The sequence below is a fragment of the Hypanus sabinus genome, chromosome 9 (assembly GCF_030144855.1).
Source record: "Hypanus sabinus isolate sHypSab1 chromosome 9, sHypSab1.hap1, whole genome shotgun sequence".
In the NCBI taxonomy this organism is placed as follows: Eukaryota; Metazoa; Chordata; class Chondrichthyes; order Myliobatiformes; family Dasyatidae; genus Hypanus; species Hypanus sabinus.
This window is the reverse complement of record NC_082714.1, coordinates 147,639,912-147,663,677: the sequence shown is the minus strand read 5'-3', so window position 1 is coordinate 147,663,677 and position 23,766 is coordinate 147,639,912. Positions and strand designations below refer to the sequence as shown.

The window sequence follows — 23,766 nt, the reverse complement described above, 5'->3', positions numbered from 1 at the left end:
GGACTTGATACCATTGACTTCCTGGGCCACAGGATTACTAAAGACGGGGCAACCCCTCTGCCCGCTAAGGTGGATGCGGTCCGCCACTTCCCCCGACCCACCACGATCAAAGGCCTTCAGGAATTCGTAGGTATGGTCAATTTCTACCGCCGCTTCCTCCCTTCAGCTGCCCGGATCATGCGCCCCCTGTTCGCCCTGATGTCGGGTCCGAGCAAGGACATTACCTGGGACGAGGAGTCCGCCGCCGCTTTCGTTCAAACGAAGGAAGCTTTGGCTGACGCCGCAATGCTAGTACGTCCCAGAATGGACGCCCCTACCGCCCTCACAGTGGACGCATCAAACACGGCAGTCGGTGGGGTGCTGGAGCAACTCATCGCAGGTCGCTGGCAACCCCTGGCGTTTTTCAGCAAACACCTGCGGCCACCCGAGCTCAAGTACAGTGCTTTTGACCGGGAACTGTTGGCGCTCTACCTGGCAATCCGGCATTTCAGGTACTTCCTAGAAGGTCGGCCCTTCACCGCGTTCACGGACCACAAACCGCTTACCTTTGCGTTTACGAAAGCATCCGACCCCTGGTCATCCCGCCAGCAACGCCACCTGTCCTACATCTCTGAATACACAACGGATGTCCGGCACGTCTCGGGTAAGGACAATGTCGTGGCGGATGCGCTCTCTCGCCCTACCGTTCATGCCCTTTCCCAAGGGGTAGACTTTGAGGCACTGGCAGAGGCACAGCAGGTAGATGAGGAGATTCCGAGTTACAGGACTGCAGTCTCTGGTTTGCAGCTCCAGGACCTCCCCGTGGGCCCAGGTGAGAGGACCCTACTCTGTGACGTCGCCACCAGCCAGCCCCGTCCGGTCGTCCCCGCAGCCTGGCGGCGACGTGTTTTCGACTCCATTCATAACTTGGTGCATCCCTCCATCCGGACAACTGTCCGGATGGTTTCCAGCAGGTTCGTTTGGCACGGACTCCGCAAACAGGTCAGTGAATGGGCCAGGACGTGCATGCACTGCCAGACGGCCAAGGTTCAGCGGCACACCAAAGCCCCACCGCAGCAGTTCCATCCCGCCCACCGGCGTTTCGACCACATTCATGTGGATATCGTGGGCCCCCTGCCAGTGTCGCGCGGAGCACGTTACCTCCTGACTATCGTGGACCGGTTCACAAGATGGCCAGAGGCGGTCCCGCTCACCGACACCACCTCCGAATCTTGCGCCCGAGCCCTGATCGCCACCTGGATATCCCGCTTTGGTGTACCAGCCCACATTACCTCCGACAGAGGCGCCCAGTTCACCTCCAGCCTGTGGTCAGCTATGGCCAGCCTTTTGGGGACTCAGCTGCACCACACCACTGCCTACCACCCACAGTCGAACGGGCTAGTGGAGCGTTTCCACCGTCACCTGAAGTCGGCCCTCATGGCCCGCCTGCGAGGAACCAACTGGGCGGACGAGCTTCCCTGGGTCCTTCTCGGCATCCGCACAGCGCCCAAGGATGACCTGCACGCCTCGTCGGCCGAGTTGGTATACGGCGCGCCCCTGGTCGTCCCCGGGGAGTTCCTCCCAGCCCCAAGGGGGCAAGAGGAAGAACCCGCAGCAGTCCTGGGCAGACTTCGCGAGAAGCTCGGTAACCTGGCCCCCATACCCACTTCACAGCACGGGCGGCACCCGACCTGCGTACCCAAAGACCTACGGAACTGTAAGTTTGTGTTTGTACGAAGGGGCGGGCATCGGCCACCGCTGCAGCGGCCATACGAGGGGCCGTTTACGGTGCTCCGGAACAACGGGTCCACGTTCGTGCTGGACGTTGGGGGGAAGGAGGAGGTTTTCATGGTGGACCGCCTCAAGCCGGCCCATGTGGACCTGGCGCAACCGGCCGAGTTTCCGGTGCCTCGGCGCAGAGGCCGACCTCCCAAGCAGGTTCTGGCCCAGGCTGTGGACATTGGGGGGTGTATCGCCGGTTCTGGGGGGGGGGTTATGTGGCGGCTCATTTCCTAGCGTATGCGAACTGACTCACAATTAGATAGCCTACGGGGGTTTGCGAGCACAGAGCTTTGGAGCCTTTTCGCCATGGGGGGCCGGTTGACAGAGGCTTAAAAGTGAGGCTGAAGTTTTCGAATAAAGTTTTTTCCTTCGACTGCAGTTACCGACTCCGTGTCGTAATTTTAGCGCTGCTTGTAGCACACCGCTACAATACTACCCTGGCTTGCGTATCACGTAGACAGCTAGGCTGCAATATCTATATATGACCCCAACCAACAGAAAGCCTCATAATATGCAATGCTATCCCTTCTGAGCTTTGTGGTGGGGCTAAATAAACAGAGGTAGAACAATGAACGTTTAGGACATATTAGTAGTAAAAAGTTTGCCTGACTTTCCTTAGAGCATGTGTATAAATATTTTCTAATCAGTTTTCAGTAAGAAAACCCTTGTTTATTTTTGTAATTAGTTTATTTGTAAAGATATTCTACTTCATTGTCCTTTGAAGCTACCCAGCAAGTTGTTCAGATGTATTGGAATTTGAGTAGCTTTTTTTAGGCTTCCTCAGAAAATACACATTGGGCTTCCTTAACCTGCAACAATAAGATATGTTTACTTACTTATAATGTCTCTGCTCTTGGAGTTTCACATCAAGCTCTGATGAAGCAATATCTTTTTCTGCTGCACAGCGAGTTGGGGAGCTGGACTGTACGACAGCTATCGTTCCATGTAGCTGGTTGGATATTCTTTGAGAGTGCTAGAAACAAAGACAAATATTGTCAGGCATTCCACCACATACGTTAGAGTTGAGCTGCTACTGTAGCAATGAAACATAGACAGCACAGGAACAGGGTCTTCAGCTCACAATATACTAAACATTTTATGCTGCTTTGGATCCAGAGTAATAATCATCTTGTTCTCCTTTACACTCGTGCACTGAAGAAAGACAATGAAATATCCTGAACCTTGAATAACTTGCATTTTTATAGTCACTTCTATTTCGATAAAGAATTTCTACAATGTGTGTCATCTACAAAATGCACTGCATTTAGTTGCCTTGGCAACTCCAACCACAACTCACACACTCGAAACCTCCACCACCAAAAGCACCTTGGTAGCAGGGACACTGGGTCATCATTGCTGGCAGGTTCCCCTTCAGGCCACAGACTATCCTGACTTGGAAAGCTATTGCTGAAATAGCAGAGTGTAAATCCTGAACAGGAGGAGGGCAACAAGAGCAGCATCTCTACCACGATAAAGCAAAATCAACTTTGATGAAGCCAAACTTACATTTCCCCAGACAGATCCTCCACCCGCAGTTGAAGGAAGGCCAGTGAACCCCTGGTGGGCAAGGGAAATACTTCAAAAATAACATCAGACTCGGTCAGAAGAGAATCAACATTACATATAAAAACTGGGAAGACATTGCACTCAGTAGATACACCTGGAGGAGATCTGTTCAAGAGGGAGCTGCGCTACATAAAATGACCTCTGCCGTGCAACTGAGAACAAGTGGCAGCTGCGAAAGGAGAGACCGGACAACCAAAAAACCCGACCATTAACCACAGCCTACTACTAAATCGTAAAAGAGCAATCCTATCTTCACTGGGAAGACTACAACCATTTGAAAAATATGTCCTTTTGTTTGTAATGACGCTTTCTTAAGTAATTAGGGATGGGTAATAAATGCTGGCTTTGCACGTGACACCTAGATCCTAAAAATAATTTAAAATAAAACATAAGGCATGCTATCAGACAAAAAAAAAACACATTTAAGTCTGAGAAAAGGAAATGAAGTAAGGAAAGACAAGCAAAGTCTTAATCAAAGACTAAGGGGGCACAGTAAAGAACAGCAAGAGATTGAGAGTTCTAAGGTGGAAGTTGCAGGAGTTTGGGGATAGAACAGAAATAAACTCAGAGAGTAGGTGGGGAACTGTGATGAGTGGCGATAAGTGGCAACAGACTACCTTGACGTGGGAAACTATTGCTGTGTTGCAGTCCAAATCCTAAGCAGTGATCCTACCTTCCTATCTGGAGCAGCAAGATTGGAAGTGGTCAGCATAATGTTTTTACAAAGCCAGCAACCCGGGTTCAATTCCCGCCACTGTCTTTAAGGAGTTTGTACAGTCTCTCTGTGAACACATGGATTTCCTCCCACATTCCAAAGACAGGCAGGTTAGTAGGTTAATTGGTTACATGGGTTGGACCTGAAGGGTCTGTTATCATACTGTATCTCTAAACAAATCAATACTTCAACAGAATGACTACAGCCATTAAAAAATGACCTTTCTGAAACGATACTGGATGACCAAAGGAGGGATATGGTACTCCTTTCCTCCGCTAGTCTGCAGGTCACTTTGGGCAAGATGTAGCACCTATTTAGCCCTATGATAGGGTCATGACAAGCCATGGGAGCAGTTGGTGGATGGTTGTATAAGCAACTGGTTATGCAACCACTGATGCCAGGCAGACAATCTCTGAAGAGTATAGCTGTTGGCTGGGGTCACCCATCTTTTAAAGACACGACCCAGAAGAAGGCAGTGACAAACCAATTCTGTAGGAGAAATTGCCAAGAACAATCATGGTCAAAGACCCTGATTGCTCACATTATATGGCACATCGCATAATGACGATGATGATGGTTGGATGACACTTTGACGTAAAGATGCCAAATGTACAACAGAGCTGTTTTCTGAGTGAGAGTCAGTGTTAGCTAACAAGTACAGTCATGAATCATTCCAATTTAATTACAATCTAGGCAGCAGAATTTCAGATGAGGACACATGCATCTGGCAGCTGTTCAAGTGACTACTGGGTAGCCAGGTCAGATGAAGGAACTGTAGCAGTAATGACAGTAATGCTGAGAGACGGAAACAGGCAGTTTTACTGATGGAGCAGCTACACGGGCTTGGCTCAGCATCTGATGCGCTGCTAAGGTGGTAATTAGCTCAGCTCATCTTCAGGCGATGTTCTGCAACGTGAATGATGGCCGGGGGCTAATAGTGTGGCAACCAGAGTTTGTGGCTTCAATTTTGGATGACAAGATAGAAGTACGAAATGACAAGATGCTTGGATAGGGTACATGATCAATGTCTCTTTCCCAGGGTGGAAATGTCATATACTAGGGGAATAGACTTGAGATTTAAGGGGAAAGTTTAAAGGAGGTTTATGAAGGGAAGTATTTTTACATAGAAAGTGGTATGAACCTGCTAGGAAAGGTGGTGAAACAGATACAAGAGCAAAGTTGAAATGGTGAAAGGCCTTGATGGGTTGGATGTGGAGAGGATGTTTCCTATGGTGGGAGAGTCTAAGACCAGAGGACACAGCCCACAGCCTCAGAATAGAGGGGCAACCTTTTAGAACAGAGATGAGGAGCAATTTCTTTAGTAAGAGAGTGGTGAATCTGTGGAATTCTTTGCCACAGGCAGCTGTGGAGGCCAAGCCTTTATGTATATTTAAGGCAGAGGTTGATAGATTCTTGAGTGGTCAGGGCATGAAGGGATACGAGGATGGAGGGGGGAGGGAACTGTATTCAAGTTCAGAGGAGAGGCGTGACTTAGCAGAACAGTGGCTTCCTGGCCTTTTGCACAACGTACATGGTAGCATAGTGGTTAGCACAACTCCTTAGCAATACCAGCCACCCAGGTTCAATCCCACTGCCTTCTGTAAACTCTCCCTGTGACCACGTGTGTTTCCTTCAGGTGCTCCGATTTCTCCCACAGTCCAAGGGTGTGCCAGTCAGTAGATTGGTTGGTCATTGTAAACTGTCCCGTCAGTAGGCTAGGATTAGACCGGGGTTGCTGGATGGCTTAAAGGGCCAGAAGGGCCTACTCAGTGCTGTATCTCGATAAATAAATAAAGCAAACACGAGGAAATCTGCAGATGCTGGGAAATCAAACAAAACACACACAAAATGCTGGTGGAACACAGCAGGCCAGGCAGCATCTACAGGAGGAAGTACCGTCGACGTTTTGGGCCGAGACCCTTTGTCAGGGATAATAAGTACATTATAAAGTAAGAAATAAATAAGAAATAAATAAAGCAGCAGTGATAGTCTTTACACCCTCGACTTTGTGTATGTTCATGAACTTACACCTCCTGTTTTGGAAGGGGGCACACACGCGTCCATATTCCTCAATAACCTCACATCTACGGTACGTTCAACAGCTATTGTGGAGGAAGGCACGCAAACCCTTCCATTCCAATCTCAGAATCTGCGTCACCAGTTATCAGGAAAACTAATTTGCAATTAAACAATAGAACTGAGATACCGTCTAAATCTGGAGCAAAGATTCTTAGTCCTTACTTTATAAAGTACAACAGTTCTCTGTATAATGGGCACAAGGCACAGATTCTATTCTGACCTTTTGATTAATAAAACTTCCTCAATTATATCAGGGATTAAATTTCATGTCCCTTTCATGCAGAATGGTTGGGAAGTGTCTGTTTCTAGAATAGGCAGACAGCCTGGCTGATCACCACAATAGCAGCATACAGCCAATGAAATGGCAGTCTCAAAGAGAGTGCATGCCTTTGTAAGAGGCCAGTATCATGTGATTATCCTCAAAGCTAGAATGCACCAAGTAATTCTCACTGTCACACCTCTTAAAGGGAAGGGCTGGGCTAAAGGTTTGATTTTCTTGAGGACATCATACTGAGGCACAGGCATCACAAACAAATTCTTTTCCTGAAGAATCAGTTGAGTGACTATCCCTCTGAACTTTCTGAGAGGTCAAGGAATCCTGTTTAGTGCCTCATTCCCCCTCCTTTGCATGATCATTGTCGCCTGGGAGACCTCTGCTTATTCTCTCAGAGATGCTGTATTAATACTTAACTCCACTGCAATGTTGTCTGTGAACAACTGATTTCAACAGAAGCCTTGAAGTCAAGCCAAATTCCTTCATCAACTGCCACGCCTTGTCTCACAGAATATTTACCAAATTGAAGCCTAAGAATGCCAAATTCTTGTGCAATTGTTGAACCAGACAGTAGAAATTTTAAATAACCTATTCTCTCTCTCCCTCTCCCCCTCTCTCCCTCTCCCCCTCTCTCCCTCTCCCCCCCACCCTTCTGGTCTACACAATGCCTCTTCCACCTACTCCAACCATCTCCTAAACACTCTTCCTACTTGGTTCCTTCCCCTTATTGTTTCTATCTGCTCAATTCCCTTGTTTGGTTCCATGCTCCACGTTCCTATCAGACTCCATCATTTGCAGATCTTTGTTGGCTTCAGCTATCACCTACCAGTCACTGTTGCTCTTCCCATCCTCGCTCCTCCATCTACTTGTCACTCCAAGAAAGGATATTCTTTTGCATTTGTACAGGGCCCTGGTGAGACCACACCTGGAGTATTGTGTACAGTTTTGGTCTCCAGGGTTAAGGAAGGACATCCTAGCTATAGAGGAAGTGCAGCGTCGATTCACAAGGTTAATTCCTGGGATGTCCGGACTGTCTTACGCAGAGAGGTTAGAGAGACTGGGCTTGTATATGCTGGAATTAAGGAGATTGAGAGGGGATATGATTGCAACATATAAGATTATTAAGGGATTGGACAAGATAGAGGCAGGAAATATGTTCCAGATGCTGGGAGAGTCCAGTACCACAGGGCATGGTTTGAGAATAAGGGGTAGGTCGTTTAGGACAGAGTTAAGGAAAAACTTCTTCTCTCAGAGAGTTGTGGGGGTCTGGAATGCTCTGCCTCAGAAGGCAGTGGAGGCCAATTCTCTGGTTGCTTTCAAGAAGGAGCTAGATAGGTATCTTATAGATAGGGGAATCAAGGGATATAGGGACAAGGCAGGAACCGGGTATTGATAGTAGATGATCAGCCATGATCTCAGAACGGCAGTGCAGGCTCAAAGGGCCGAATGGTCTACTTCTGCACATTGTCTATTGTTTATCATTTTCTAGCCCTTGCTTCACCCCTTCTCATCTCCTGGACGTCTCACCCATTTCATTCAGTCCATATGAAGGGTCTTGACCCAAAACATTGACTGTCCATTTCCATCCAGAGAGGATCCCTTACTGTGGTGAATTACATATACCTGTCTGGACATGCCCCCCCCCCCCACCACTGACTGCTCCTGTGGCTCCTCCCACAGACCCCTGTATAAAGGCGATTGGAGGTACTGCTCCTCCTTTAATCTCCAGGATGTTGTGTGGTGCTCTCTTGCTGCTGACTGCTCTCTTCCAACTAATAAAAGCCTATCTCTCGCCTCATGTTTCTGAGAGTTATTGATGGTGCATCACTTACCCAGTGAGCTTTTCCAGCAGTTTGCTTTTTCTTCACAGCAGAAATCAGTCACTGACAATTATTTATTTATTCAGCACAGAGTAGGCCATTCTGGCCTTTCTGGTCCTTCGAGCCACACCACCCAGCAATCCCCTAATTTAATGCTAGCCTAATCACTGGACAACTTTACAAAGACCTTTTAGCTTACCAACCGGTACATCTTTGGACGCACAAGCTCCTTACAGGCAGTGGTGGGAATTGAACGGTGTTTGCCTGTACTGTAAAGCATTGTGCTAACCACTACACCACCATGCCACCCCTTAAAAATATGTGATTACCCCTCTGCGAAGAGTTGGTTGGTTTTGTCCTGTTGTTCACAGACACCACTGTACATGTATTTAACTGAGGGTGATCGCTCAAACAATTACGTCTTATGTCTTGCACTGTACTGCTACCACAAACAATTAATTTCACAGTATGTGTCAGGAGAATACATCTGATTCTGAATCAAACTGACTGTCAACAAATCAGTGTTGCTTATTAACTGATGTCAAGAGCATCCTTCTCTCCAAACCCTACAGCTGTCAGGTGTACACAAACTGCCCTTGGCAGGATGCCCAGCAGTGAGAGCTTTGCCACCAGTACACCTGTATCAAGGTGGTTTGCAACCAAAAAATGCCTAAGAAATATTTACCAGAGAACCCAATCAATCTGTGAATCCACAATGGACAGAATTGTCGTAAAGCACTACAAACTGATATATAGCAAATTGTCTTCTGCATACTGCATGAGCTGTATTTCAGTAATGAAATCATCCCTTTGTACTTACCAAATCAAATAGTGAAAGGTCATGCAGATTGTGACAAGGTGATCTTTTTGGGCTTATGAAGTTTTCTAAAAAGTGAAAGCAGAATTTGGAATAAAACAACATTAATATCAAGGAGAGAGTTTTACTTTCTTCTGTATTTAAACGTAATTCAATTTAAAAGATGGCTGAAGACCCCATCCATCCAGTTTCTGCGACTTCTAAGCACACAAGGTCTTTGTTCCTATAGCTGCATCTGAAATCTGAGATATACTGGTTCAAACCTTGCTTCATGAATATAGGTTCAAAATCTAATTGGACAACCTGGAGGTCAATACTATTAGGGATGTATCTTTTGAATAAAATGTAAATGGAGGAGGCATTAAATAGTTTGGGTTTGTTTTTCTTGAGGTTGAGTTTATTCAAATGTACAAGATCCTTAAGGATCACAGGAAAGATGTCAGCAGATTTTCACGACCGGAAAAGTCTCAAACAAGGGATATAACTACAAGATAAGGGAGTGGTCGTTTGCAACTAAGGTACAGACAGACAGACATACTTTATTGATCGCGAGGGAAATTGGGATTCGTTACAGCTGCACCAACCAAGAATAGTGTAGAAATATAGCAATATAAAACCATAAATAATTAAATAATAGTAAGTTAATCATGCCAAGTGGAAATAAGTCCAGGACCAGCCTATTGGCTCAGGGTGTCTGACACTCCGAGGGAGGAGTTGTAAAGTTTGATGGCCACAGGCAGGAATGACTTCCTATGACACTCAGTGTTGCATCTTGGTGGAATGAGACTCTGGCTGAACATACTCCTGTGCCTAACCAGTACGTTATGGAGTGGATGGGAGTCATTGTCCAAGATGGCATGCAACTTGGACAGCATCTTCTTTTCAGACACCACCGTACATAGAGATTTCTTCTGTCAGAAGGTGAAGAATCTCTGAAATGTTCTGGCCCAGCAGATGATGGAAGCTGGGTCATTAGAAATATTTAAAGTGGAGGTGGATAAATGTTAGATAGTTTAAAGTGCAGAGGGGTATGGAGAAATAGCATGGAGAAAGTGTAGAGTCTAACATAGATCAGGTGTGATCATTTCAAATGGCAGGGCAGGCTTGAGATCTGATGGCCTACTCCTTCTCCATTTTTCTTGGCATCTTGTGTGGTCCTGTCTCCATCTTAGATGAATGCAAGAAAATGCAAAATAACTTTTCAAAGAAAATCAGAAGAAGTTTTCCACAAGTGTAACACACACAGGGTGCTGGAAAAACTCAGAAGGTCAGGCTGCATCAATGGAGAGGAATAAGCAGTCGACATTACAGGCCAAGACCATTCCAGGACTTGAAAGGAAGGGGGATGAAAACAGAATAGGAAGATGAGGGGAAGGGAAAGAGTACAAAGTGGAAGGTGATAGGTGAAACCAGGTGAGGGGGGAAGGTAGGTGGGTGGGGGAGGGTGAATGAACTGAGAAGCTAGGAGGCGATAGGTGGAAAAGGTAAAAGGCTGAAGAAGTAGGAAGGATGACGGGTACCAGGGAGAGGTGATAAGCAGTTGAGGAGAAGCGGAGAGGTAAGAGGGGAGCCAGATTGGAGAATGGAAAAAGAGAGAAAGGGAGGGGGGTTGAGAAGAGAGAAAGAAAGATTGTTTTTACCAGTAGTTATCCATCAACCAGCATCACTAAACATTACAGTTAACAGGATTTTGCATTGTGAGAATGGGCTGTCACTTTAATAGTGAAATATGGAGCATCTTCACAGGTGATTAATTGGCTGCAAAACTCTTTGCAACAACTGAAGATGTTTAATGCAAGCCCTTATTTTTTAATTAAAAAGGTAATTATTTATCATGTCAAAGTGTGGATTTGCTTCGGAAATTGCAGAGGCAGAAAATAGACCAAAAGACCATGAGAGCAGAGTTAGTCCATTTGGCCCATTGAGTTTGCTCTGCTATTTGATCATGGTAGATTTATTTTCCCTTTCAACCTCATTTCTCCTGCCTCCTTTTGGTAATCTTTGGCACACTTACTAATCAAGAACCCATCAATCTTTGCTTCAAATGTACCCAAATGTCTTGTCCTCCAAAACTATCTGTGGCAATGAATTCCACAGATTCATCATTCTCTGACAAAATAACTTCTTCCTAAAGGGTCTCCCTTGTATTCTAAGGCTGTGCCCTCCGGTCCTAGAAATTAGTCAGGTTCTCAAGTGAAAACTAAGGAGGGGCATGCCAATCTATAAAGCGTTGGCACGGAGGTTTTGGGACTGAAATTATTCTTCAGCAGAACACAATAAGCTCTCATGGCAACCAGTTTGCATAGTGGCACTAAACTAATGTTGAATTGTAGTCTAACTTATACTGCGCCCAAGCTTATTTCAAAATTCAAAGTTCAAAGTAAATTTAACATCAAAGCACATATATGTCAGCATATACAACCCTGAGATTTGTTTTATTGCAGCATACTCAGTAAGTCCACAAGTACCACAATAGAATCAATGAAAGACAGCACACAACAGGGCAGATAAACAACCATTGTGTAAAATACAACAAACAGCAAGTACATATACATTGTTTGTCATATACATTAATGATCTGGATGATGGAGTGGTAAATTGGATTAGTAAGTATGCAGATGATACTAAGGTAGGTGGTGTTGTGGATAATGAAGTAGGTTTTCAAAGTTTGCAGAGAGATTTAGGCCAGCTAGAAGAACGGGCTGAACGATGGCAGATGGAGTTTAATACTGATAAGTGTGAGATGCTACATTTTGGTAGGAATAATCCAAATAGGACATACATGGTATATGGTAGGGCATTGAAGAATGCAGTAGAACAGAGTGATCTAGGAATAATGGTGCATAGTTCCCTGAAGGTGGAATCTTATGTAGATAGGCTGGTGAAGAAAGCTTTAGATATTTTGGCCTTTATAAATCAGAGCATTGAGTATAGGAGTTGGGATGTAACGTTAAAATTGTACAAGGTATTGGTGAGGCTGAATTTGGAGTATTGTGTACAGTTCTGGTCACCGGATAATAGGGAAGATGTCAACAAAAGAGAGAGAGTACAGAGAAGATTTATTGGAATGTTACCTGGGTTTCAGCACCTAAGTTACAGGGAAAGGTTGAACAAGTTAGGTCTTTATTCTTTGAAACGTAGAAGGTTGAGGGGGGACTTGATAGAGGTATTTAAAATTATGAGGGGGATAGATAGATTTGACATGGATAGGCTTTTTCCATTGAGAGTAGGGGAGATTCAAACAAGAGGACATGACTTGAGAGTTGGGGGCAAAAGTTTAAGGGTAACACGAGGGGGAATTTCTTTACTCAGAGAGTGGTAGCTGTGTGGAATGAGCTTCCAGTAGAAGTGGTAGAGGCAGGTTCGGTATTGTCATTTAAAGTAAAATTGGATAGGTATATGGACAGGAAAGGAATGGAGGGTTATGGGCTGAGTGCAGGTTGGTGGGACTAGGTGAGAGTAAGCATTTGGCACGGACTAGAAGGGCCGAGATGGCCTGTTTCCATGCTGTAATTGTTATATGGTTATAAAAGAAAAAAATAAATAGTAATGCTAAATAAATAAACATGAGATGAAGAATCCTTGAAAGAGAACACATAGATTACAGAAGCAGTTCAGTGATGGGGCAAGTGAAGCTGAGTAAAGTTATCCTCATTGGTTCAAGAGCCTGATGGTTCAGCTCTGTTGATTTGCAAGGAATACCAATATTTCTTCAAAAGACTGGGCATAAGTAGTTCATAATACTTGAAATTATACATTTTATTACATCATAGGGTTGCGACCTACTAAATTTTAGTTGAGGAATTGCCCTGTCTTACATCAATGACTACAACTAGAGGTCATGGGTTCAGAGTGAAAGGTGAAATATTTAAAGAGAAAATGAGGGGAACTTCTTCACTCAGAAGGTGGTGAAAGTGTGGATTGAGCTGCCAGCACAGATGGTGCATGCAATTGCAATTCCAATGTTTATTGGAAACAGTTACAGTTAGCGGAATGTTTCGTTACTTCCTAACTCTTCCGAAGGTTGTCTTGACTTTTGGTTGAAAAATGCCAGATTTATTTACTCTGCGATTAGTCCCACAGAGAAAGGTTGCTCTTCCAGGCAGTAGTAAGCTCTCTGGGGCATGGAGGATCTCTGAGTGCTGATAACCTTCTCGTGCTTCCTGTAGCTGTTCTACCAACATGAGGCTGGACAGTGTCTTGGCTCTGGGAAGATCACAGCAGAGGATGATAATATCTGCACTTAGTTTTCTTTTTACAAATTCACCTTCCGGCATCATCTCTGACTTGTAATTGAGAATAGAAATAGTTCCTTTCTAATGAAAACTTCATGCTCTTCCTCATTTTTGTCACAGCCATAACATGCATTTTCAATAATGGCCATGCATCAAACATTACATACTTGTATCCGATAATGTAGATGACTCTTTAGAAAGGATCACCACATTATTGAGGTTGAACTCAAGTTGAAATCACTCCTTTGATGAAACTTGGCATATGTTTTTAAGTTCAAAAGTTCAGAGTAAATTTATTATCAAAGCAAGTGAAAATCACCAGAAATATTCTGAATTAAAAAAGGAAATTGAGAGACTTTGGAAGGTGAACAAGGTATACCTTGTCCCAATATTAATACCTACAACTGGTGCCATCCCAAAGGTATGAAACAATTAGGGCTACATATCTTCAGAAAGTCACAATGCTAAAGCCCACTAGAATAGTCCAAAAGTTTACCGAGCAATTGACAAATGAGCATTCCTCAAGCTTTACCAGCATGAGCTGAGAAAAGAAATGATGTTAATAATAACAGCAAAGAATTAAATAAATAATATGGAGAACGAGAGTTGTAGTGTTCATGCAGGTAGGTCTGTAGGTTGCGGAATCCGCTGGCGTGCACCAGAGATCTTTTCTTGCTGGTGCTACAGTGGGGCTGAATTATTCAGTGATGGTCCTGAGGGATGTACTGTATGGTAATATCTATTCGCAAGGCCAGACGCATGGTGTTCAAAAGTCAGTTTCAAGCATTATGTGCCTATTATAAATGCCTCTGTTTTCACAAGCAACAGCAATTGATAGATCTAATAAGGAAGCAAAATGTGACAGTGTCAACAGCATCGGAGACAACCCGGGCTACACAGAGCATAAACAAACCAACAGAGCATCCGACCCACAGCGCACAACACGAATCACGCACCAATCCCGCAATCAGCGTCAACTGCGTGCTTTTCAACTGAAAAACACAACACTAACCCACAATGTCCACTGCTATTCGCATCACATAGACAGACAATGCTAAAAGATACACCGTTTTTAAAGTCAAATAAGGCAAACAACAGATGCAAGGCTTTACCAGGAGTTGGACAAATCGAACTCTGACCATGCAATACCTCAATTAATTTGGCTACTGAATTTAAAACAAAAATCAACAGAATCACCGCCTGGAAGTCTAAGCAAAACCAATAGGCTTAATAGCAGTAAATGTAATATTTTAGGATTTGCAGGAAACATAGGGACTATGGGGTATCCACCATAAAATAATAATTATAATCAGCATTAGTCTAGGCCCAAATTTTAAAAAAATCAACTGCACTCACCATTGATGTTTTCAGAGAAGCACAATCCGTCTGTCATGTGATTGGTGGTGAAAGCATCAATGATTTTCTGGATGGCAAGTGTCTTGGTCCTCCGGCTGTTTATGGCCAACAGGGCCAAGTTGCTGTTCCTTAGGTAGTTTGTGAGGCGTCTGAGGCAAGAGAAACTCCGTTCGCATGAGGCAGATGTCACAGGCAGAGCAAGTGATATGCAGATTAGTTTGTATAAATCTATAAATGCAACACGGTGGGGTCTCATTAGTGCTGGAAATTCCACTGTGTCATTCACTGTCCGTCTTTGCTTTCGTTTTGTTTCCAGCAGACACTGAACCTGATGTAGCTCTGCAGTCAGGTTCACTTCAGTCATTCCATAGTATTGGGCCATTGGCCAAAGACAGTTCTTGTCTAGGAAGAGCTTGTGTTTGGGACTCAATGCTGAGACTCCAGTCAGAACACCCCCAGTCACAATTGAGAACCGTCTTTTCATTTCAGTCAGAAGTCTGTCTATAACGGGATAGAACCAGTGCTTGCAAAGGTCATCAGAGGTTGCAACGGGTGTGCGTTCTGTTTGGGCCAAACAACAAAATCATGTAGGCGGCAGGGTGGCTGGGCCTGTCTCCTTTCATGTGGTCTGCTCTGTATACGGGCCTTGACGCACAGGTCCCTAGCTCTTGTCTGAATTCCACTCCATGATTCCTCTCCCCAATTTGCTGAGAGTGCATTGATAACAGACTGAGCCAAGTCCACAGCGGATGAAAGCTCCAAACTGGGAGATTGTAGCTGGTCTGGCATGAACTTGGTGACTCAGAATAAATCCTCAATCAGAGTGAGAAGTAAAGCAAATTGCTCGTCAATCAGTCCATTTCCAGCTCTGGCCTCCGTTTTCCTCCGTGCATTTGGTTGACCCATAATATCCTGTAGTGTAGCTAGAATGGCAGGGAGTGATTTCCTTAAAGCCCACAAGGCTGTATACTGCCATGCCCAGCGTGTATCTGACGATTTCTTCAACTCCACGGGCTGTGCAGTTGATTCCAGTTCTCTGTTTCTTCATGAAAAGATCGTGGGCAACAGAGTTTGAAAATAAGTTGTAAAGCAGATGCACAGTTTCAAAAAACTCGCCTGCTTGTACATTGCTCACAACATCCACTCAAACAAGGTCAGGTCTGTGAGTGTGGCAGTGTATATATCATGCCTGCAGGACCTCTTTCCTGAACCTCTCTTGTATCCTGTTACTGCACCTGGACATCACCGCCGCCCCATCAGACATGCATTCTTATCAGTAACGCACTGGGCGAGTGTCTGTTCAATGCTTTTAAGAAGCGACTCTACGTCCAACCCTTCTGTTGAAGTGAAGTGCAAGAATTCTTCAAGCACTGTTTCGTTATTCAAATACTGCACCACCACTGATATTTACTCCTTTTTACTCAAGTCTTTACTTTCATCCAGCATGATGGCAAAATGTCCAGTCTCCTTGATTTACTTATTTGATGTCTGACCATCTCTGCCATAATACCCGTAATTTCGTTTTGGATATCGTGATGGGTGTTTTTTGCATTTCCAGGATTGTCCTCTATTTTTTTAGCTACAGTCTTATCAAAATGCCCAATTACACTGAGCGACTCAACAAAGTTTCCCTATTGCTAGATCCATCATCCTCCCGGGGTCCTCGCTGGGCAATGCCTTGACACGCAGTATAGCGTAGAGACTCAAACACTGCTCTCATATACTCACCATTTTCTTGGATAATCTTTGCATGTCCTTTATCAAGCATATTTCCCAATCTTGAACCATCCTGTTTTCTCAATCTGAATTCGGCCCATGCCTCCATAGCAAATTTATGAACTGCACTTACATGGTGGGTTGTAGCTTTCCACCAGTTGCGGTAACCGGTGACAGTGAAGGTAGACTCAGAATAGAACCCATGTCCTCCACACAGGAAATGCCTGCATGCGAAGCAGAACGTAGTATCTTTCGTGATCGAATATTCCAGCCAGGAGTACAGGTCAAACCAGCCATGAATAAAACTCCTTTGCTGATTGCCAAACTGTTACAAAGGCTACTTCTTCAATGCTGGCCAACGGGGTCCTTCCTCGGGCTGCTGGCTAACATCGCTAACAGTATTCCCACTAGCACTAAGAGCAGCTTCATCCACGATCTCTTCTGAATCCCGCTCCATTTCTTGTTCCTCTACTTCGCCCTCGCACTCCTTCGATGAACTGCTGTCGTCCTCGTCCCCACTTCTTTCTGCATGTCACTTTCAACTAAGACAGGTTCAGGCTGAGACATCACTGATTCCTCTGGATGAGGTCATTTTCTCACTAAAAATTGATCCATTTTTCACACCGGCCAAAATAATGCACGTGCCAGGCACACGCTAGCTTGTAAAAGCGCAATGTGTGTGTGTGTGTGTGTGTGTGTGTGTGTGTGTGTGTGTGTGTGTGTGTGTGTGTGTGTGTGTGTGTGTGTGTGTGTGTGTGATCGGTTAGTCTCACAAGACCATGGATCTGCGCCTGGATCCTGCACAATGTATGTATACTATCAGTCTCTCGCGTGAGTGACATCATCATCTTAAGTGATCTTAGATCAGCCTAAGTGATCCGAGTGAGGACAGTAACGGCGAGATATTGACAAGGAACGAATAAGCAGAAGTGTAGAGTGGATCTGACCTTAGAACAGCACAGAGTTTATAACTTCATTGCTGCGTGGGTGCTATGGTAATTGGGGGCACTGTTTCATTAGATCAACTGGAGAAACAAGCTGTATTCAAAACTATACAGAGAAGCAGCGCAATTTGTATGTCAAATTTCAGTTAATTTCTTGGTGGTGCTATGGTGGTACTATTGTAATTTCTGCTGGTGCTATAGCACCAGCAAGCACTAGCTGTTGCACGATCAATAACTCTTGGAGACGTGAGGCGAGATATAGGCTTTTATTGGCTGGAAGAAAGAACAAGCAGCAATTGACCACTACATCCTGGAGACTGAGGCCGGGGCTGTGTCTCCAATTGCCTTTATACCGGGGTCTGTGGGAGGAGCCACAGGAGCAGTCGGGGGGGGCGTGTCCAGACAGGTATATGTAGTTCACCACACCACCTCAGCACTGCCACTGGTGGAATCAGTTCAGTTGAGGTGACTGAATTTATCCATGTTCCTTCAGGAGCCTGATGGTTGAAGGATAATAAATATTCCTGAACTTGGTGATGTGGGGACTAAGGCTCCTGTACCTCCTTCCTGATGGCAGCAGCGAGAAGAGAGCTTGTCCTGGATGGTAGGGGTCCTTGATTATTTCAGAGCTTCAAACATGCTTGAATTAAAATTTATTTAATTGCTGCTGGCTTTTTTAAAGATTGTATCAGGAGAAAAAAAAACCAAAATAAGAAGGTAAATGAAGTAAAACTTCTGGAAAGAGGTCTAGAAAACCAAAGAATTTTAATTTCCTTGAACTCAGATATTAACAGTAAAGAAACAGCTATGATTACCTTGTGAAGGAAGCCTGAAGTCTTGCTTATGTCTCTGTTGCCCTGACATTGGACTGAGGACAGTATCCAAACTTTGCCTCCTTTTGTTGCTAAAGGAGGAATCAAAAGGTATGCTGTTGTCCAACAAGGAACGGTTCCCCTTCGGAGAACTTTGACTTTGCCTATCAAAAACAATTTTTGTTAGGTAACAAGTTAAAAATACACAGTGGAAGCATTACGTTTTGATATTGTTAATTTCTGCATGTTAATTTGTACTTTTAATTATGTCATATAGATGATAGGTTCCTTAAGATTGTTACAGTTGGGGATGGTATGGGGACAGCTCTCATTACCTATTAAATGCTCCCAATGGCGCGCGCCTCAAATAGCCTCTGACAACCAAGTCCAGCTCCTGGCCTTCATGTCTGGTGTAGCTACTAAGCCCGGTGGAACTGTCTCTACTGACAGGAGAGGGGGCAAAGACTGGTTACGGGAGCCTTAAAACCAGTCGCTTTGTCAGATGGGGCTCATCAGCTGCGGTTGGCAGCTCAACTAGGAGAAGGAAAACTCTGATCTCAAACCTCTGCTGCCTTGCAGCTATGCCCACCCATGGGGAAGGCTTTGGGAGTAAACTCTGTGGGAAAAATCCGGAGCTGGAGTCCCGAAGGCAGTCCTACGTTGAGCTCAACGCTGACTGGCAATTCCGGCAACGCTGCTGGTACCAAACTGTATCAGTCTCCGCCATTCCTTAGAGGTTCATCAGATGCGCGGAGAAGTGGAGAAGGACAGGAGCTTGCTCTCCATATTGTGTTGCCCAGGCTTGCGTATCTAGACAGCTAGAATGCAAATGCATGGTCATTGTGGACCAACGAGGCCTAAGATGGAACAACAGGAGCCATTCTGAGCTAATCTTCTCAGGGTGATACTCACAGGAATGGGTGAACTGTGTTGTTTAATTTTTTAAAAGTACAATTGCACAGGGTGTAATAGTTGTGACTTAAACAGGGCATAGAACATAGAACAGCACAGGAACAGGACCACAGGGTTGTGCTGAACCAATTAAACTAATTGTTCTGCCAGCGCAAGGCCCACGCTCTTCCATCCTCTGCCTATTCATCTCCCTATTTAGAAACATAGAAGCATAGAAACATGCAGCTCAAATTAGGCCCTTCTGTCCACAAAGCTGTGCCAAACATGTCCCTACCTTAGAACAACCTATGCTTTACCCACAGCCCGCTATTTTTCTAAGCTCCATGTAGCCATCCAGGTGCCTCTTTAAAGACCTTATCGTATCTGCCTCCACCACCACCGCCAGCAGCCCATTCCGCGCACTCACTACTCCCTGTGTAAAAAACTAACCCCTAACATCTCCTCAGTGCCTATTTCCAAGCACCTTAAAACTATGGCCTCTCGTGCTAACCATTTCAGCCCTGGGGAAAAGCCTTTGACTATCCACACAATCAATGTCTTTCATTATCTTGTACACCTCTATCAGGTCACCTCTCATCCTCCGTCGCTCCAAGGAGAAAAGGCCAAGTTCGCTCAATCTATCCTCATAAGGCATGCTCCCCAATTCAGGCAACATCCTTGTAAATCTCTTCTGCACCCTTTCTATGGCTTCCATATCTTTCCTGTAACGAGGCGTCCAGAACTGAGCACAGTACTCCAAGTTGGGTCTGACCAGGTCCTACAGAGCTGCGACATTACCTCTCAACTCCTAAACTCAATCCCACAATTGATGAAGGCCAATGCACCGTATGCCTTCTTAACCACAGAGTCATCCTGCGTAGCAGCTTTGAGTGTCCTATGGACTTGGACCCTAAGATCCCTCCGATCCTCCACACTGCCAAGAGTCCTGCCATTAATGCTATATTCTGCCCTCATATTTGACCTACCAAAATGAACTACCTCACACTTATCTGGATTGAATTCCATCTGTTGCTTCTCAGCCCAGTTTTGCATCCTATCAATGTCCCGTTGTAACCTCTGACAGTCCTCCACACTATCCACAACACCCCCAACCATCAGCAAATTTACTAACCCATCCCTCCACTTCCTCATCCAGGCCATTTATAAAAATTACAAAGAGTAAGGGTCGCAGAACAGATCTCTGAGACAAACCACTGTTCACCGGCCTCCATGCAGAATATGATCTGTCTACAACCACTCTTTGCCTTCTGTGGGCAAGCCAGTTCTGGATCCTCAAAGCAATGTCCCCTTGGATCCCATGCCTCCTTACTTTCTCAGTAAGCCTTGCATGGGGTACCTTATCAAATGCCTTGCTAAAATCCATATACACTACATCTAGGGCTCTACCTTCATCAATGTGTTTAGTCACATCTCAAAAAATTCAATCAGGCTCGTGAGGCACAACCTGCTTTTGACAAAGCCATATGGAGTATTCCTAATCATATTATACCTCTCCAAATGTTCATAAATCCTGCTTCTCAGGATCTTCTCCATCAACTTACCAACCACTGAAGTAAGAGCCTCTCAAATACCTCTCATCATATCTACTTACACCAACACCCCTGCAGTACCTTACCACTCTATATAAAATCCCCTCTCCCCCACCTTAAATACATGGCCTTTAGCATTAGACATTTTGATCCTGGGAAAGATATCAATTGTTTATTCACTTCTCATCGTTTTATGAGCTTCTATCAGTTGTCCCTTCTGCCTCCATAGCTCCACAGAAAACAACTCCTGTTTGTTTAAGCTCTCCTTATAGTTTAGGCCCTTTAATGGCATAAAATTGAAGGACATCTCCATAGCTGCCCCATATTGGGGCAATTGAACTGAATGGCATCCTCCAGGTGCGCTCCAATGAGTATTTTATAAAGCTGCGATATAACTTCCTGACTCTTGAACTTGATGCTGTGACTAATAAGTCAGGTAATAAAAGCTGATGTTTCCTCATCCTGATCATTTTATGATGAGCAGAATGGGCAAAAACGGGGGCAGATTGTACAGGACCAGGCAGACGCCTTGTGTCCACACTGTTGTTTAGCCGCACACCTTGTGTGCTACCCACCATGAGGGGCACAGGGCACAGGGCAAGCCACGGGTGCTACAACCAAAGACCCCACCCATGAACTGTCCTGATGTCCTCAAGGTATTCTGAGAACCTGCAACATTTAGGAGCAGTTGAGAAATACTTATATGATCTAAAAATGTTAAAAATAAAAAAGGAAATTGATTTAAAACTACATCCAACAAGTAAGATAATTCAAAAATCTTGACAATAATTGAAATTAAATGAAATAATCTTTCCTTTCTTTCAAAGTTCGAAGTAAATTTATTATCAAAGTACATATACGTCACCATATTCTACCCTGAGATTCAGTTACTTGCGAGCATTCACAGTAGACAAATAAATCCAACAGACTCAATGAGAAACCACACACAAAGACTGACGAGCAACCAATAGGCCAAAAGCTTGCAACACACAGTGTGCACAGTTTAGGTGGATTGGTGATTTGTACATATCACCTTATTAGATTGTTAATTGATGTCACGTAATTAACTGCCTATATAACTTAAATTGTTTCATCTCAAAGAAATTGAATTGAATGGGTTTGTAGTATGCCCGTCACCAAATGCAACATACGGCCAAGGTATCAGATACCAAATGTAACTAGTCTCATTGATCAGTGGGTTTTTTGTTCAGGAAACGAAAGGATTCAGAACTGCACTCTGGAGCAAGAAGTCAGTTGAGCCGCCTTGTGCACCTTTCAACAGATCACCTGAACAACCATCCACGAGTCTTAGATTATCAGTCTTATTGTATTGAAATCTAGTGTGTCTGTAGACATGTTTCCTCTATTCCTTGAGATACTTTATCTGATCATACTATTCTTTTTCTTATTTCTTTTTATATTCCATTTTTCCATCTATGTAAATGTACAGTATTCATATGATGTTATGAAATGCAAATAAATTCCCTTTGAGGAGCAGCTATAGGGCAGGGAGTTCCACATTCAAATTACGCAATGCAAAGACTGTTTAATCAACTCTTATCTTTGATAATCTTAATCTTCTTCTGCCAACTCCAGTGATGGTGCCTAAGGAAGAAACTCCTAGCTCAATACTAAAGAGCCCTTCCATTGCAGCTCAATATAGAACCATAGAACATTACAGCACAGAAACAGGCCTTTTGGCCCTTCTTGGCTGTTCTGAACCATTTTTCTGCCTAGTCCCCCTGACCTGTAGCTGGACCATATCCCTCCATACCCCTCTCATCCATGTACCTGTGCAAGATTTTCTTAAATGTTAAAAGTGAGCCCACATTTACCACTTCATCTGGCAGCTCATTCCACACTCCCACCACTCTCTGTGTGAAGAAGCCCCCCCCCAATGTTCCCTTTAAACTTTTCCCCCCTTCACCCTTAACCCATGTCCTCTGGTTTTTTTTCTTCCCTTGCCTCAGTGGAAAAAGCCTGCTTGCATTCACTCACTCTATCTATAACCATCATTATTTTATATACCTTTATCAAGTCTCCCCTCATTCTTCTATGCTCCAGGGAATAAAGTCCTAATCTATTCAACCTTTCTCTGTAACTCTGTTTCTCAAGTCCTGGCAACATCCTTGTAAACCTTCTCTGCACTCTTTCAACATTATTAATATCCTTCCTGTAATTCAGTGACCAAAACTGTACAGAATACTCTAAATTTGGCCTCAGGAATGATTTATGCAACCTCACTATAACATTCCAACTCTTATACTTAATACTTCGATTTATAAAGGCCAATGTACCAAAAGCTCTCTTTACTACCATATCTACCTGTGACGCCACTTTTAGGGAATTTTGTATCTGTATTCCTGGATCCCTCTGTTCTACTGCATTCCTCAGTGTCCGACCATTTACCGTGTATGTTCTACCTTGGTTGGTCCTTCCAAAGAGCAATACCTCACACTTGTCTGCATTAAACTCTATCTGCCATTTGTCAGCCCATTTTTCCAGCTGCTCCAGATCCCTCTGCAATCTTTGAAAACCTTCCTCACTGTCCACTACACCTCCAATCTTTGTACCATCAGCAAATTTACTGATCCAATTTACCACATTCTGTGGGAAGTTAGTCTCACTCTATCCCTCATCCAGTGTAGGTTTGTTTTGGGAGAGCACAGGGTAGGGAGCCGTGGATACTGATTTTAGTCTCACTCTATCCCTCATCCAGTGTAGGTTTGTTTTGGGAGAGCACAGGGTAGGGAGCCGTGGATACTGATTTTAGTCTCATTCTATCCCTCATCCAGTGTAGGTTTGTTTTGGGAGAGCACAGGGTAGGGAGCCGTGGATACTGATTTTAGTCTCACTCTATCCCTCATCCAGTGTAGGTTTGTTTTGGGAGAGCACAGGGTAGGGAGCCGTGGATACTGATTTTAGTCTCACTCTATCCCTCATCCAGTGTAGGTTTGTTTTGGGGGCGGGGGGCACAGGGCAGGGAGCCGTGGATACAGTGCAAACATTTGACGGGGGAGATCTTTAGCATTCTTTGTGAAGTCCAAGGGGTCATGTTTGGTCCACCAGGCTGGACGGTCATCTTTAATATTTGTCCATTAGTATCTGATTTATGGTTGGACTTCACAGCCCTGGAAAAACAACCCTTATATATATCAGCAGGCATTAAGATGATTGAGAACTGGAGCTCTTCACCAACGCCAGATATAAGGAACCACCGGCTACAATCA

General features: G+C 44.5%; 1 protein-coding gene across 1 annotated transcript in view; it reads right to left on the bottom strand.

Moving 5' to 3' along the window:
* Positions 1 to 23,766, bottom strand: part of LOC132398940 (uncharacterized) — a 98,750-nt gene that overhangs the window by 34,824 nt on the left and 40,160 nt on the right. Inside the window, exons 8-11 of the mRNA XM_059978776.1 lie at positions 18,099 to 18,259; positions 9,036 to 9,100; positions 3,268 to 3,318; positions 2,598 to 2,734 (exon numbers count right to left, since the gene is read on the bottom strand). Of these exons, the coding sequence (XP_059834759.1) occupies positions 2,598 to 2,734; positions 3,268 to 3,318; positions 9,036 to 9,100; positions 18,099 to 18,259 (414 nt within the window). The remainder of the gene's footprint in view (positions 1 to 2,597; positions 2,735 to 3,267; positions 3,319 to 9,035; positions 9,101 to 18,098; positions 18,260 to 23,766) is intronic.